Source organism: Mastomys coucha, unplaced genomic scaffold (genome assembly GCF_008632895.1).
Source record: "Mastomys coucha isolate ucsf_1 unplaced genomic scaffold, UCSF_Mcou_1 pScaffold22, whole genome shotgun sequence".
Classification (NCBI taxonomy): domain Eukaryota; kingdom Metazoa; phylum Chordata; class Mammalia; order Rodentia; family Muridae; genus Mastomys; species Mastomys coucha.
This window is the reverse complement of record NW_022196905.1, coordinates 249453213-249467814: the sequence shown is the minus strand read 5'-3', so window position 1 is coordinate 249467814 and position 14602 is coordinate 249453213. Positions and strand designations below refer to the sequence as shown.

Sequence of the window (14602 nt, the reverse complement as noted above, 5' to 3'; positions counted from 1 at the left end):
CAGAAATCCACCTGTCTCTGCCTCCCAAGTGCTGGGATTAAAGGCGTGCGCCACCACGCCCGGCTCTAAATCTGATTTTCTGATACTAAGTTTCTTTGTGTAGTCCTGGCTATCCTGGATCTGTAGACCAGACTGGCATGGAACAGATCTGCCTGCCTCTTTCTTGAGTGGTGGAATTAAAGGCATATGCCACCATCACCTAGCAACTCATGGCTTCTTTCAAATGTGGTCTAAAAGGTTGGTTGTTCGAGGCCAGGGTTGGTAAATGACCATCTGTAATTCTAGTGCTCGTGAAGCAGAGGCAGGAGGATTAGGGAGGTCTATGTCACTTTACTACATACTGACTTTGAGACAAGCCTAGATTACATGAGACCCTATCTCAAAAAAAAAAAGGCAAAAGCAAAACCACCACCACCGCCGCCGCCACCGCCACCACCGCAGCCGCCGCCGCCGCCGCCACCACCACCACCACCACCACTCTGTCAAAGGATAAATCTCAAGAATTGGTTGTATCCGGAAACAGTTGGGAAACAATGATACTGGGCTAGAGAGAAGTACGTACAGAATCTAAACCCGATGAAGTTCTGGGACTAGAGTTACCCAAGTGACTATGACCCCATTTCTTCTCCAGAAGAGGATGCCCTAACTGTTAAGATAATGTGAATGCACTTCATATTACAAGACAAATATGCTTCTCCTTCAACTCACCCTTTTAGTGTCAAGGAAAAACATTAGGTACTAAGTTTTGATTTCCCCATAAGAGGAATTACAGCTAGGTGTGGCAGAGGCTCGTGCCTGCAATTCCAACTCTTGAGGTGGAGGCAGAATGATCAGTTCAAAGTCATTTTTTTGTTTTTTGGGTTTTTTTGTTTTGTTTTGTTTTTCGAGACAGGGTTTCCATTTTTTTTTTTTTTTGTGGGATCTGAATGTATTTATCAAAAATGGCATGAGGCTTTTACAGTCATGGCAAAAGAGAAATGAAAAATCTGGTAGCTTAGTAGTCAGGGTACCTCTGAGGCCATCTAAAATACACTGGGTCTAAAGCAGGCACCTCTTCTGGACAGGCGCTGCACACCACTCCTTGCCCTCCCCTCCCCTCCCTCCCCCGCCCCCCCAGCCCTCTGGGCTGGGGGGGTGGGGGGGCTGCGGACTGCATGAGACTCGAAGCTTGAATCTTCAAAGTCATTTTTAATGAAAATCTGGGTTGTAGCCAGGCAGAGGTGACTTGCACCTTTAATCCCAGCACTGGAGGGGCAGAGGCAGATGGAACGCTGATGAATTTGAGGGCAACCTGATCTGTGTACTGAGTTCCAGGCCAGCCAGAGCTACACTATGACAACCAAAAATTCCTACAAGAACAAATGAACCTATTACCAGCACAACAACACACACACACACACACACACACACACACACACACCCCACACAGGCACACGTACATGAGCATGCACTCGTGTGCACACAAGAATGATGCACTCAAAATGTTTCTCTTTCAGAATGAATAACCTTGATCTCACTGGGGAATGTGTTGAGCTTTATAATGGCTGATCTATTGTAGTCTTGCCCTTTAATCCAGGGCAAGGTCCTTCCTAGAGTGCCAGTCTTTTACTTCAGGGTGTTGCCTTTCTGAGGCCTCAACTGAGAAGTGTTTACCCAAGGCTACTCTATCTCAGCAGGGTTTAAATCCTGAGGTCAACCTACTTGGAAGCTCCATTCAGTTTATTACTCCCTGGCTATTGTTTTCTGGGGCATTGGGATCCTTGCTCTATACCCGTAGCCTTAAAAGTCTTGACTTAGGGGGAAATGTGTTAGCTCTTTTCTGTGATTTTCCTTCACTTGAAAATGATTGTTTGTTTGTTTGTTTGATGTGGGGGTGGAGGGGCTGGGGGAAGTGGGTTTGTTTGTTTTAGTTTGTTTTGTTTGTTTTGCAACAACCTAGAAGTGAAGATAGTCTAGAGAGATGCATATGTCCCTTCCTTAAGCCCTCAGACTTTTTAAACAATGGCCCCTAACAAATTGCTATTTCCTCAGGAATCTTAAGCTGGGAGAGGACAAGGCTTAAGTCTGGGGCCAGCTAGAAGGGGTACTTGGGGGGTACGTGCTGGGATGGCGCATTCATACAGTTCTGAGGACTTATCAGACCATCTGGCAAGAGAGAATGAAGTCAAGATAACAGTGGAGAGTAATAAGCAGGACCACACCCTAACCCCTTGATTGGAATTACTTAGCTATGCATAAGTCTTGCCCATTTGCCCATTATGTAAACATAAATCTCATACCCCCCCCCCCACACACACACTAAAGGAAGATGGACTCAGGGGATCACTGAACTAACTCCTTTACTCCTCTTCTCAAGCTGGCCACATTGAGTACATCCCCTGAAAGTTTTCCTTTATCACTTGTCTGCTTAATTGGTATCCTAAGGACAGGTGGCCAAGTCCAGCTTGTCTTTGTATTTTGTTTTGTTTTTTCGGTCTTTTGAGACAAAGTTTCTCTGTGTAGCCCTGGCTGTCCTGGAACTCACTCTGTAGACCAGGTGGCCTTGAATTTAGAAATGTGCCTGCCTCTGCCTCCCAAGTGCTGGGATTAAAGGCATGCACCACCACTGCCCTGCAGCGGTTTTGTTTTCGAGACTGAGTCTTGCTAAGTAATTTAGGCTTGTGGCAGCCTCATCCTCCTGAATGCATTAGAGATTAGAGGCACCTATCACAGTGCCTGGCTCCTTCCAGTGTTTTGGTCCTTAAGTACTAGGTATTGGGGGAGGGAGGATCTGAACTTGTTCCTGTGTGTTTGTAGCGCAATAAAAATATTATTTCCTATATAGGCCGTCTTCTGAGGAACTGTCAGAATGTTGAGAATCCACTTAAAAGGTACATCCTTCAGACTTACAGTTCCATATTAATCGACTCAGGCTATTGGTTTCTTAAAATTTCTAGGGGCCTGGAGAGCTGAGCCCTGTTCAGTTTTCTGGTTTTCCCATCTCTCCTCGCTCCTCATTACAGACACAGAGGATTTGTTATGTTGCCTAATCTGCCTTTGAATCTGCAGTCATCATGCCTTAGCTTGGATTACAGACCCTTGCCTCCAAACCTAGTTCTTCCTTACAGATGCTAATTTCCATCTCCTCAGGGTCTTGAACTTAGTTTAATTTTGTTTTGTTTGTTTGTCTTCTCTTTTGGTTTTTTTTTTAAGTTTTTTGTTTGTTTGTTTGTTTTGCTTTTTTTTTTCGAGACAGGGTTTCTCTGTATAGCCCTGGCTGTCCTGGAACTCACTCTTGTAAACCACTAGTTGCCACTAGAGAGGACAAGGCAAAGTATCTGGAGACCAAGGCCAGTTTGGGCCAGCCTGCTCTGTGTCTTGAGGCCTTTGTTTTTACAAAATGGTCAATTGATTCCCACTGAGTAAATAAATTAGTGAAGCCAGGCTTTTTCTTTTTCTTTTCTTTTTTTCTTTCTTTTTTTTTTTTTTTTTTTTTTTTTTTTTTTTTTTTTTTTGAGACAGGGTTTATCTGTATAGCCCTGGCTGTCCTGGAACTCACTCTTGTAGACCAGGCTGGCCTCGAACTCAGAAATCTGCCTGCCTCTGCCTCCCAAGTGCTGAGATTAAAAGCGTGCGCCACTGCCCAGCATTGAGCTACATGTCTAGGTGCTCTCTCTCGCTCTCTCTCTCTCTCTCTCTTTCTCCCTCCCTCCCTCCCTCCCTCCCTCTCTCCCTCTCCCTCTGCCTCTCTCTGTGTCTCTCTCTGTATCTCTCTCTGTCTGTCTGTCTGTCTCTCTCTCTCTCTCTCTCTCTCTCTCTCTGTGTGTGTGTGTGTGTGTGTGCGCTGACAGGTAGAATTTGCAGTTTCTCTTCTCTCGTTTCTCTCCCAAGCTTCCAAGTGCTGGAATCACTGGCATGAGCGACCATAACTGGCCTGACATAGTGTACTTTATATTGAAAAGTCAATGAGATTGGAAGACTTGAGTAAAACCAACCATTTTTGCTACCAGTATGAGGCTATGCCTTCTGTAAGGTCTGGCTCTGCGGGGCACAGCCTGAGCTGGCTAGGTTCCCAGATTTCTCAGTATCTTGTTTCTCGGTCACTGAGACTTCAAGATAGATTTCTCCTCATCCCTATCACCAGAGACCATCTGTGGCATGGTGCAGGATTTGCTCAGTGCACGATGAGAGATGGGCAACTGCTGCCGTCTCAGAGCAGACTGTCAACTACGAGCCTTAGACTGGCCTAAAATAATCTGTGCACTTAGTGACCTCATGGGTTTGTGGCAGTGTGGTTGTTTGAGACTTATCTATGTCTTGTTAACTTAATACTATGGACTGTGTATATTTAGTCCACCCTGAGCTACTTTAGTCCATGACTAAGTTTAACAGAAGTCTCAAGATAATTTTGTGGTAGTAAGAAGGGCAAGAGCTAGTGGAAATCTATTCTTAGAGACAGAGGCCAGGGCCAACCGCAGTGAGTAGCTGGAACCAGTGTGAGACTATGCTGTCTCAGAGGTTTCCTTTCCTGGTGGCTGAGGCCCTATTCAACACTTCTCATTCTAGTCTAGTTCTTTTTTTTTTTTTTTTTTTTTTTTTTTTGGTTTTCGAGACAGGGTTTCTCTGTATATCCCTGGCTGTCCTGGAACTCGCTCTGTAGACCAGGCTGGCCTAGAACTCAGAAATCCACCTGCCTCTGCCTCCCGAGTGCTGGGATTAAAGGTGTGCGCCACCACCACCCAGCTCTAGTCTAGTCTTAACGATCCATCTATGGTTTCAGAACAGCAGAAGCTGTGGTTTTACATTTGTTTTGGCTTTTGAGACAGGGTCTCACTAGGTATGTAGCCCCAGCTAGCCTGACACTTGCTATTTCTATCAGGCTGGTATCCAATTCACAGAGGTCCATCTGCCTCAGCTTCCTGAATGCTGGGATTAAAGTCATGCTCCACCACACCTCTTTTGTTTGCTTTGCTTTAAAAACATCCCATTGGCCAGATTGGTGGTGGTGCACGTCTTTAATCTCATCATGGTAGAGGCAGAGGCTGGCTGATCTTTGTAAGTTCTTTGAGGCTAACCTGGCCTACAGGTTCCAGGGAAGCCAGGGCTACATGGTGAGATGCTATTTTGGAAAACAAAATAAAAAAAGAAAGAAAGGAAGGAAGAAGGAAAGAAAGGAAGGAAAGGAAGGAAGAAAGAGAGAAAGAAAGAAAGGAAGGAAAAAGGAAAGAAAGTTATTTATTTTTGTGTTTGGTTGTTTTGCCTGCATGACTGTTTGTGTACTATATGCTTGCAGTGCCCAAGAGAAACCAGAAGAGGGCAGTGGTGCCCCTGGGATAGCAGTTACTGATGTTTTAGGGATCTAACGCAAGTCCTCTGGAAGAGCTATCTTCCCAGGTCTCCATCCTTTTGTTAAGCTGTATCTTTTTTTTTTCTTTAAAGATTAAAATACACTGTAGCTGTCTTCAGACGCACCAGAAGAGGGCCTTATTTCTCATTATAAATGGTTGTGAGCCACCATGTGGCTGCTGGGATTTGAATTCAGTCAGTGCTCTTAAACGCTGAGCCATCTCTCCAGCCCCATTAAGCTGTATCTTTAAGCACAATATGGTCAGTAAATGCTGACCAGTAGAGATTTTTATGTCTCAAGTTGTCTTCATTTACCACCAACATGCTGAATTGCCAGAGTGGGATAGAAGTGTCCCAGAGTGGTGAGAAGACTCAAGGATTCTAGTTGGAAACTGTCTGCAGACTGGCAGAGTTCATCCCGGGCAGTTCATTTACTCTCTCAGTTCAGAACCATTAATATCTCCCCTCCATACAAAGTTTTTCAATTGAATTACAACCTAACCTTTGTGATGCTGGCTTAGTAGAAACCTTTGGTGAAGCCAAGCATGACGCTCTCAACCCAAGGAGGGGTCACTAGTGTGTGGTAAAGCAATGTTGAAGATGTTGCATAGAAGTCAGCAATAAAATCTGCTGACACAGGCTGGACCTGTGGCTCCCAGGGGGGCAAGGGACACAAGCAGGGGCACTGGCAGGTGGGTCTGTGAGTTGAGAGCAGCCTGCTCTGTCTAGTGAGTTTCAGGGCAGCCAGGGCATAACAGTGAGACCTTGTTTCAAAAACAGAAGTAGAGGGAGTTTTTAAGTCCTGTTTGTTTTTTTTTTTAAGATTTATTTATTTATTTTATGTATATAAGTACATTGCAGCTGTCTTCAGACACACCAGAAGAGGGCATCAGATCCCATTACAGATGGTTGTGAGCCACCATGTGGTTGCTGGGATTTGAAATCAGGACCTCTGGAAAAGCAGTCAGTGCTCCTAACTGCTGAGCCATTTCTCTAGCTCTAAGTCCTGGTTCTTAGAGAAGACGTCCAGGCAAAGGCCCTGGATGTTTAACAATATTGACTATAACTTTTGGGACTTCATGTTACAGGCCAGGTATTTTTCTTGATTTTTTTTCCCCCTGAAACAGTCTTACATTGGCCTCAAACTTCCTGCCTTGACCTCCTGAAAGGTAGGATCACAGGCATATGCCACCACACCCTGGTTATGAGATGCAGGGGATGAAACCCATGTCTTTGTGCACTCTACTAACTTACCTACATCACCAGCCTTTCCTTGTTTTTATCCTAAATGTTCACAGTTTTACTTTACATTTGAGCGATCACCTAGAAGGCCCAAGAGCAAGGATTATAACCTACGTACGCTTAACATTCATTCAATTGCCGCCTGGTTCTCTAGGTAAGAAATACAGGTCAGACACAAAATGAGGCTCTCAGATACCGAATACATTTGGTTTTGAAGTTCATCTATACATACAAAGTTTTTAACCCTTCCCCCTCCCCTCCTCTCCACCGTGAGTCATTGAACCAGCGAAATATTCCACCGGCCATCTTAGTTGTGTCAGGCCAAATTCATTTCTCTTTTCTTTTTCTTTTCCATGACGGCAATCAAGAGATTTATACCATGGTGCCCCTACCCAGGTTTTCTCAGAATCCCCAGCAGTTCCTCCCTCCGGGAAGGATATCCACTTTCCCGCCAGCCGGATCCAGGGCGTGGGCCCTTCGAAGGCAGCGCATCCTCCGCCTTGCACTCCGCCGTGGACTCCCGTGTCGACCGCCCGCTGGGGAGGAGCCACGCCAGCCCACGCCCGCGGCTCCGCCCCCTCATTTAAATCCACGTCGCCGGCGGGTGCGTCGAGCTCGCCGCGAACCCAAGATGGCGGTGTGTGGACGTGTACGGGGGCTGTTCCGCTTGTCGGCGGCGTTGCAGCTGCTGCTGCTAGCGACAGCAGGGGCCCAGAATAACCATGGTCAGGGCCAGGGTCTGGGGTCCTTCCCAGGGCAAGGTGGAGGCGGCAGCCCGGCCGGGCAGCCGCCTCAGCAGTCTCAGTTATCTCAGCAGCAGCAGCAGCCGCCGCCTCAGCAGCAGCAGTCTCTTTTCCCGGCGGGCGGGCTCCCGGCCCGGCGGGGCGGAGCGGGGCCCGGTGGGACTGGCGGGGGCTGGAAGCTAGCGGAGGAAGAGTCCTGCAGGGAGGACGTGACCCGTGTGTGCCCCAAACACACCTGGAGCAACAACCTGGCGGTGCTCGAGTGCCTGCAGGACGTGCGGGAGGTGAGAAGGTGGGACGGGCCTGGGAGGAGGGCCGAGCCTGGTGCGGGCCGGAGGGTGTCGCCGGCCTGGAAGCCGCGGTTGCCGCCGGGCTGCAGCTTCCCTCGCTCTTTTCCATCAGAGACTGTGCTCACGCCTCTCTCTTTCCTGGCCCTCACTCTCGGGTGCGTCCGGGCAAGCGGATCCCACCCCAGTCCTTCCTTTCCCAGTCCCTCATTTCGCTCCCCGTCGCTGTGTTCTCGGATCAGGACCTCGGCTCACGGCCTCAGTAGGCGAAGGCCTAAGGAGCATGTTTCTGTTTGCGCTCCTGTCTTTTGTGTGATGCTCTATGCAGAGTGGTTCCTCGCCGAAAACCAGTTTAGGATTTTTTTTTCCTATCCGTTTCGACCTCGACAGTTTGTAGCAATGGATTTCAACGTGAAAAATGATCGGTATATTTAAACTGCTAAAGATCGACCCGCTGTTTATTTAGCAGTAGGCGCTTGGTGGGGTAACCTGGGTTCTCTTCTGGTGTGAATGTAGTCAGGAGCCGAATTTACTGTTTCTACTACATTCTTTTGTAATTGGTAAATCCTTACTGTTTACCTGGTGCTGAAACTAATTATGCTTTATTTTTTTCTTTTTTCTTTTCTTTTTTTTTTGTCTTCACTTCCTGTGGTCAGTTTGTAAAGGACATCATTTTTAGGCTATTCCTTAATGTCGCTTGGAACCCGGAACCCTAAAGCCTGAAAAAGTTGCAGGCAGTATTTGATGCTATAATAAATATACAGTATTTGTGGTCTTGAGTGGGGTCTTTCTGAAGTCTTAAGATAGTTGTTTGTTTTTAAGACAGGATCTGCTTGTAGCCCAGACTGGCCACCTACGGGAGGCATCCTTCTGCATCTTGCTGAGCCACTTCGCCTAGTTTGAAATAATTTTAACAGTACTTCTTAGTGAGTTCTAGAGCTGATGTTACTTGGTGTGCTTCAGTTAAAAAACATTGACAATTTCTTTTCTATATTTGATGCTGCAGGTGTGAGCATATTGGTAGAAATATTTGTTTTCAAAGGCTTAGATAAACAAGATTAATCCCAAAGGTTGGCAGGTAGAAAACTATGTGGTCATTTCATTTGGAATAGTTTATCTTCAGGATTGTTCAAAGCCATGAGGTGACCACTGGTTTGTATACATTTGCTAGTCTTGTTTTAGTGTTATACAAAGGTAAGGCCCTTTTTTATGGCACATCCTGTTAAACCTGGAACTTGAGAGGAAGAGGCTGACAGATCTCAGTCTGAGTTTGAGACTAATCTAGTCTAAGTAGAGAGTTCCAGACCAACCAGGGCAACAATAAGACTTTAAAAAAGTCAGAAGAGGAAAAGACATACAAAATCAAGAGCCAGAACGTTTCCAGAGCCACCAGAAATGTGGAACCTTACAGGAGTCTCTTGTATAGCTTGAAAATTGGAAAGTAGATATAGCCAATAGTCTTAACTGTTAAACTTTTTGGAATTTTCTATTTGATTTTTGAGGATACTTACTAGATGTTATTTCCTTGAGATGGTCCTATCTGTTAGTAGATACATTGTTACTATATTGTTGTAGAAATAGGATATTATTAGGGGAAAGTGGCAAAAAAAGTACAATTGAAGGAGTGCCTAAAACTGTACATTATGGACGCCTATATACTTTTCCTTATAGAAGCACTGAATGGCCTTCTATCATGCATGTAAAAGTGTGTAGAGGCACTCTCACACTTTTATAAAGAACAGACTTGTCTCATTTTGGAGTCTTTAACTTAGTGGTATCATTTTTTCCCCCTTAGATTAGTTTGCATAAAGAAAAACACACTTATCTGAAAATGTAGTCACTGGTTTATCATTGGTCTCAAAATTCCCAATTCCCAGCAAGGATATTTCAGTAAACTCACTTTCTTTTGTCAGGATCATATATAAACTCTGATGGTTGATAGCTATGTTTTATATTTTCTTTGTGATGTTCTAGATTACCTAGTTAAGTGCTGGAACTCAGAGAATAGTTAGCTGCTTAAGTACTAGTGAATTGGTGGGTGTGCTTTTATATTCCAGAGGAGGGGAGTGCCCTGTAAATTGGAGACCCACTATTGGAAGGAAGGAGCTGAATATTCAATATAATGATGGGTTTCACTTGCTGAGCGTAGCACTGCATCATGAATCTACGAATTCCTAATCCCTCAAGTTCTTTTCTTTTCCAAAACAGGGTTTCTCTGTGTAGCCCTGGCTTTTTTCCTGTAGTCCAGTTTGGCCTCAAACTCAAGAGATCTGCCTGCCTCTGCTTCCCAAGTGCTGGGAATAAAAGCATGCTGCCTGTGCGTCTGACGCTCTCTGTCTCTCTGTCTCTGTCTCTCTCTCTCTCTCTCAAAAAAATGTCTATATAGCTCTCACTCTGTAGCCCTGGAATTCTGTATCCACCAGCCTGGCTTTAACCTATTTCTGTCTCTTGAGTACTGGGATTAAAGGCTTTGCCACAAGTTTAGAATTTAAGGTTCTCTCTAGTGTGATCCAAAATTATGTAATTCACTTATAGGATTTATTGGAGCATAGTTTTACCTTTAAGTAATATCAGTTGGTATTTAATTCAGTTCATCTAATGTGTCATCTGCCAACAAACTCTACATCTGAGGATATGCCTTAGTAAAACTTTGTGTCAACTATAGATTAATTCATCATTATGTAGAACATTCTTCTGGACTCCTCTGATGAGATATACCTTTTTGAGACAGGGTTTCTTTGTGTACCCTTGGCTGTCCTGGAACTCAATTTGTAGACCAGGCTGGCCTGGAACTTAAACTCCATAAGATCTACCTGCTTCTGCCTCTCAAGTGCTAGGATTAAAGGCAAGTGCCAGGGCTGAAGAGATGATGGCTCAGTGGTTTAAGAGCACTGTCAGTTCTTTCAGGGGATCTGAGTTCAATTCCCAGTATCCAAATGGCAGCTCACAACTGTCTGTAACTTCAAATCCAGGGAATCTGACAACTTCATTCAGACTTAATGCAAGCAAAACACTGACATACATTTAAAATAAAAAGTGTATACCACCACTACCCAGTGTGAGTTATGCTTTTTAAAGAGCCCAATGTTGGCAATTAGGCCCACTCTGATTTTTGTTTGTTTGATTAATGTGTATAGGTGTTTTGACTTCATGTATGTCTGCTTCAAGTGTCCAGTATCACAGTATATACACAGTATCCAGTCCCCTGAAACTGGAATTACAGATGGTTGTGAACCACCTCGTGGACCCTGGGACTCAAACTAAGGTCACCTACAAGAGCAGCAAGTGTTCTTAACTGCAGAGCCATCTCACGAGCCCCTTACCTACTTTTTTGTTGTTTTGTTTTTTTGAGGCAGGATTTCTCTATGTAGCACCAGCTGTCCTAGACCAGGCTGGCCTCAGGATCTGTCTTATACCCACTCTGACGTAGTAGATGGTGGAGTATTAACAGTGGAGGAGGGTCAGATACTTACTTGTTTGTGTTGGTGTGTATGTGTGCTACTCCCCTTCTATTTTTCTAGCATAGTGTTGGGAGACTGATATATTTTGAAGCATACACCAGATGTCATTTTATTTGTGAGTACTTCAGTGTGTGTCTGAGATACTTAAAAGTATTTCTTAGTACTTTCTATGAATATATTAATCTCATAAAAATTGTGAGCCACTACCTAAACCTTTGTATAGAGTAAATACTTTGTATTTATTTAAAGGTGGACTGTTTTATATAAGAAGCAGGAAAAATAATCTCAGCATTACAAACCTTTTTTTTTTTTTTTTGAGACAGGGTCTAGTTGTATAACTCTGGCTGGCCTGGAACTCACTATATAGATCAGGTTAGCCTCAAACTCAGAGATCTGCCTGCTTCTGCCTCCCAAATAGTGGGATTAAAGGTATGTACCATGCTCCTAGCTATTAAACCAACTTTTTTTTTAAAGATTTATTTATTTATTATGTGTAAGCTGTCTTCAGACACACCAGAAGAGGGCATCAGATCTCATTACGGATGGTTGTGAGCCACCATGTGGTTGCTGGGATTTGAACTCAGGACCTTCTGAAGAGCAGTTAGTGCTCTTAACCACTGAACCATCTCTCCAGCCCCTAAACTGATTTTCAAAGTCAGTAGGTGAGCATTTTTGATAGCTCTGTTACAGAGAGTTATTCTTGATAACTGTTACAGTGCTGGGGATTGAGCCCAGGGCCAGCCAAGCACACACCACTGTGCTGTATTTCTGTCTCTCATTTTACCTCTTCTTTGGAATTTTGAGACAGAGTCTTAATAAATTCCCAGACCCAGCTGTTACTCTGCTTTTTTTCTTTTCTTTTCTTTTACTAGACAGGGTTTCTCTGTGCTGGTTTTCCTAGAACTTGCTCTGTAAACCAGGCTAGCCTGTAACTTAGAGATCCACCTGCCTCTCCTTCTTGAGTACTGGATTAAAGGTGTGTACCATCACCTCCCAGCTGTTACTCTGTTCTTAATCATTAACTTACTTTACCTGAGAGAATAGGCACACTCTTTGTTATCTAATTAATACCCGTGATCGTCCTGTGAGCAGAGTACTATTGTTTTATTTTTTTAATTGAGGAATAGGCTCCAACAGGTAGTGGTTTCTCCTTGTCTGGTAAGGCTGATGTTTAACAAGTCCTGTGACTTAGAGACGAATCGTTTACTGTTCATGTTACTGTTTGCAGCTATGGAGATTAGTATGAGGCTGCTGAAGATGCTGCATGTGTATAAATAGATACAAAGTAGGAAGGGCATCTAGTACCAGAACTTCTCTTCTTCAGTACCAAAAACAATTAAATAGTAGCAGCTTCTGTGCACTGAAATAGCGCTGATTTTTTTTTTTTTCAGGAGACAAACTAGCAATATCAGATAATGCTAATTTAATTACTGGTCTGGGTCCTGGTTCACTGTATAATGCAGTGAATCTAAAATCTCAGCTCACCTGAACCAGAATTTTTATTATTGAAATAGAATTGGTTATATTTTCCTGTTATTTGAATTAGCTCCATGAACCACAGAAAATGAATTGGGCAATAATAATACGACCATTAACTTTGCCTGCCTGCCTGCCTGTTTATCTATCTGTCCATCACTTCATTTGTCCCTCTATCCACCCATCCATCCACTCATCCATCCATCCACCTACCCACCTACCTACCTACCTACCCACCTATCCACCCACCTACCCACCCACCTACCTACCCACCTACTCACCTACCTATTGCGTTTGATGTATATGTGTGTGTGTGTGTGTGTGTATATATATATATATATATATATACACACACACACACACACACCTGCAACATTGGGTGCCTTTTCCTAGCACACTCCTACCTTTGTAAAAAATATTTTCTTTTAGATTTACTTATTTTTATTTTGTGTAGTTGAGTGTTTTGCCTGCATTTATGAATGTGTACTATGTGGCTGCCTGCTGCCCTGAGAAGTCAGAAGAAGGAATCAGTCCCCTAGAACTAGAAATTTGGATAGTTGTGAGCCACCATATGATTGCTGGAACCTGAACTAAGCAGCAAGAGCTCTTAGCTTCTGAGGCATCTCTCTAGCTCTATTATTTATTTATTTATTTTTAATTTTTTTTAAAGACATAGTAGACAGAACTTTAATTTCATTCTTTCTTTCTCCCTTTCTCCCTTTCTCCCTTTCTCTCTTTCTCTCTGTCTTTCTTTCTTTCTTTCTTTCTTTCTTTCTTTCTTTCTTTCTTTCTTTCTTTCTTTCTTTCTTTCTTTCTCTCTTTGAGTACACGGTTGCTGTCTTCAGACACACCAGAAGAGGGCATTGGATCTCATTACAGATGGTTGTGAGCCACTATGTGGTTGCTGAGAATTGAACTCAGGATCTCTATAAGAGCAGTCAGTGCTCTTGCTGAGTCGTCTCTTCAGCCCCCCTATTATTTATTTATTTATTTATTTAAAAGATTTATTTTTTATATGTAAGTACACTGTAGCTGTATTCAGATGCACCAGAAGAGGACATCAGATCTCATTACGGATGGTTGTGAGCCACCATTGGTGGTTGGGATTTGAACTCAGGAACTTCAGAAGAGCAGTCAGCCCTCTTACCTGCTGAGCCATCTCACCAGCCCCCCTATTATTTATTTTTAAATAATTTATTTTTCCTTTAATCCCAGAATTCGGGAGGCAGAGGGAGGGAGATCTCTGTGAGTTCAGACTGTTCTACATATTGAGCTCCATGCTAACCAAGCTTGGCTCAAATCTTCCCAACCCCTCAGATTTATTTATTTATTTATTTATGATGTTTTTTTTTTGAGGCAGGGTTTCTCTGTGTAGTCCTGGCTGTCCTAGAACTCACTCTGTAGACCACTTTGTAGTCTCAAGCTCAGAGATCTGCCTGCTTCTGCCTCCTGAGTGCTGGGATCAAAGGCATGCACCACCACACCCAGCTTGCTTGCTCACTTCTCTCCTTTTTTGTTTTTTGTTTTTCAGGACAGGATTTCTCTGTGTGACAGCCCTGGAACTCAGTATGTAGGCTGGCCTTGATCTTGCCTCTCTCTGCTGAGTGCTGGAACTAAAGGCATGTACCACAATGCCCAGTGAATTCCAAGATAGCCAGGACTACACAGAGAGACCCTGTCTTGAAAACAACAATAACAATAAATTAAAAAGAAATTATTTTATGTGCATTGATGCTTTGCCTGCATACAGGTCTGTATGAGGGTGTTGGATCCCCTGGAACTGGAGGTATAGATGGTTGTGAGCTGCCATGTTGGGGCTGGATATTGAACCCAGGTTCTCCGAAGAGCAGCCAGTACTCTCAACTACTGTGCCATCTCTCCAGCCCCCTAGAACTTTCTATGTAGACTAAGCTGGCTTAGAACTCAGAGACCCATCTGCCTTTGCTGAGATTAGAGGTGTTCATTACTACCCCCATCCTGCTCCACCTTATTTTTTTTTAAAATAATTATTTATTTATTTTATGTATATGAGTACACTGTTGCTATCTTCAGACACACCAGAAGAGGG

At 43.9% G+C, this 14602-nt stretch overlaps 1 protein-coding gene across 1 annotated transcript in view; it reads left to right on the top strand.

The window, feature by feature from the left end:
- The first annotated feature begins 7170 nt into the window (after positions 1-7170).
- The window catches only part of Glg1 (golgi glycoprotein 1), a 104620-nt gene continuing 97188 nt past the window's right edge, over positions 7171-14602 (top strand). Inside the window, exon 1 of the mRNA XM_031341453.1 lies at positions 7171-7594. Coding sequence (XP_031197313.1) covers positions 7199-7594 — 396 coding nt within the window. The 5' untranslated portion in view covers positions 7171-7198. The remainder of the gene's footprint in view (positions 7595-14602) is intronic.